At 49.6% G+C, this 1,254-nt stretch overlaps 1 protein-coding gene across 1 annotated transcript; it reads left to right on the forward strand.

Annotated features, from left to right (window-relative positions):
- Window positions 1-258: 258 nt before the first annotated feature.
- On the forward strand, window positions 259-861 carry LOC146002650 (histone-lysine N-methyltransferase SETMAR-like). Its single transcript, XM_083140613.1, has one exon. It carries the CDS (start codon window positions 259-261, stop codon window positions 859-861), a length of 603 nt encoding a protein of 200 aa, XP_082996739.1.
- Window positions 862-1,254: the final 393 nt, after the last annotated feature.

Here is a 1,254-nt window from a genome sequence, read left to right on the forward strand (position 1 = left end):
AGAAGTAAAAAAATTAAGAATATTCGCAAATTTGTGCGAACTTAGTCAAGTGACACCATGAAACAGCTAGAAATAGAAGGTAACCAAAAAAGTTCTTGCCATTTTTAACATCACATGGGAAGAAGTGATCACTGATAGGAAAATATGTGTACCACGTGCCGGAAAAGTCGTCAGGGTGGGAGTGGGGACATTGGTCTTGTCCAATACAGACACATTGCGCACTCATAGCAGCCATAGCTTGAGCAGGGGCGAAGAGAAATGGAAGTGTTGAAGCAGCTCGTTTGGGGTTGTCTGCTTTATGACTTTAAGGTGGGCTTGTCCGGAGCAGAATCAAGTCGCCGAATATGTCAAGCCTTTGGGGATAATGCTGTGAGTGAACGCACCAATAGGAATTGGTTCCAGAAGTTCAGGTTGGGAGATCTGTCACTTTGTGACGAACACAGCAGTGGCCGACCGCAGGTCCTGGATGATGAGACCCTGAAGGCAGCCATACAGGACAGCAGCCTAAGGTATGGTGAGCTAGCCAACCACTTCCAGGTTTCTGATAAAACAGCCGGACTGCATCTGCATCACATAGGAAAGACGTTCAAGTTGAGCAAGGGGGTACCTCATACACCGTCAGAAGGCAAGAAGCAACAACGAGTGACAGCCTGTTTCTCGTTGCTTTCTTGGCACAGCAACACACCCATATTCGGTCGAGTGCTCACCAGTTACGAAAAGTGGGTTCTATATGACATTCCCAAGTGTTCCCGACATTGGTTGTCAACACGGGACTTTGTGCCTCACGCCACAAGACAACCTTCACACCCATGCAAGATCATGCTCTGTATGGTGGACTATTCGCCAAGTGGTGCACTATGAGCTGCTACCAACGGGCCAAACCATCACTGGGGACCTCTACTCGCAGCAGTTGCAACGTGCGCAACAGGCACTGAAGCATAAGGAGCCAGCATTGGTTAATCCCAAGTGTGTACTGCTTCTTCACGACAATGCCAAGCCGCATGTGGTGAGCGGGTGGCCAAGGATACCATACAGCGACTTGGCTGGGAGATACTGTGCCATCCACGGTACTTTCCAGGCCTTGAGCCAACAGATTATCACCTCTTCCATTCCCTGGACATCCACCTTCGTGGGAAATCCTTCGCAAAGGAGACAGACTTGCGACAAGCACTCACGGACTTTTTTCCGTCCAAGACCCCGAGATTTATCGCCAGGGCACTGCACAGCTGGAGGCATGTTGACAAAAGGTGCTGG

This window comes from Lepisma saccharinum, chromosome 18 (assembly GCF_977018435.1).
Source record: "Lepisma saccharinum chromosome 18, izLepSacc3.1, whole genome shotgun sequence".
Taxonomy (NCBI): Eukaryota; Metazoa; Arthropoda; class Insecta; order Zygentoma; family Lepismatidae; genus Lepisma; species Lepisma saccharinum.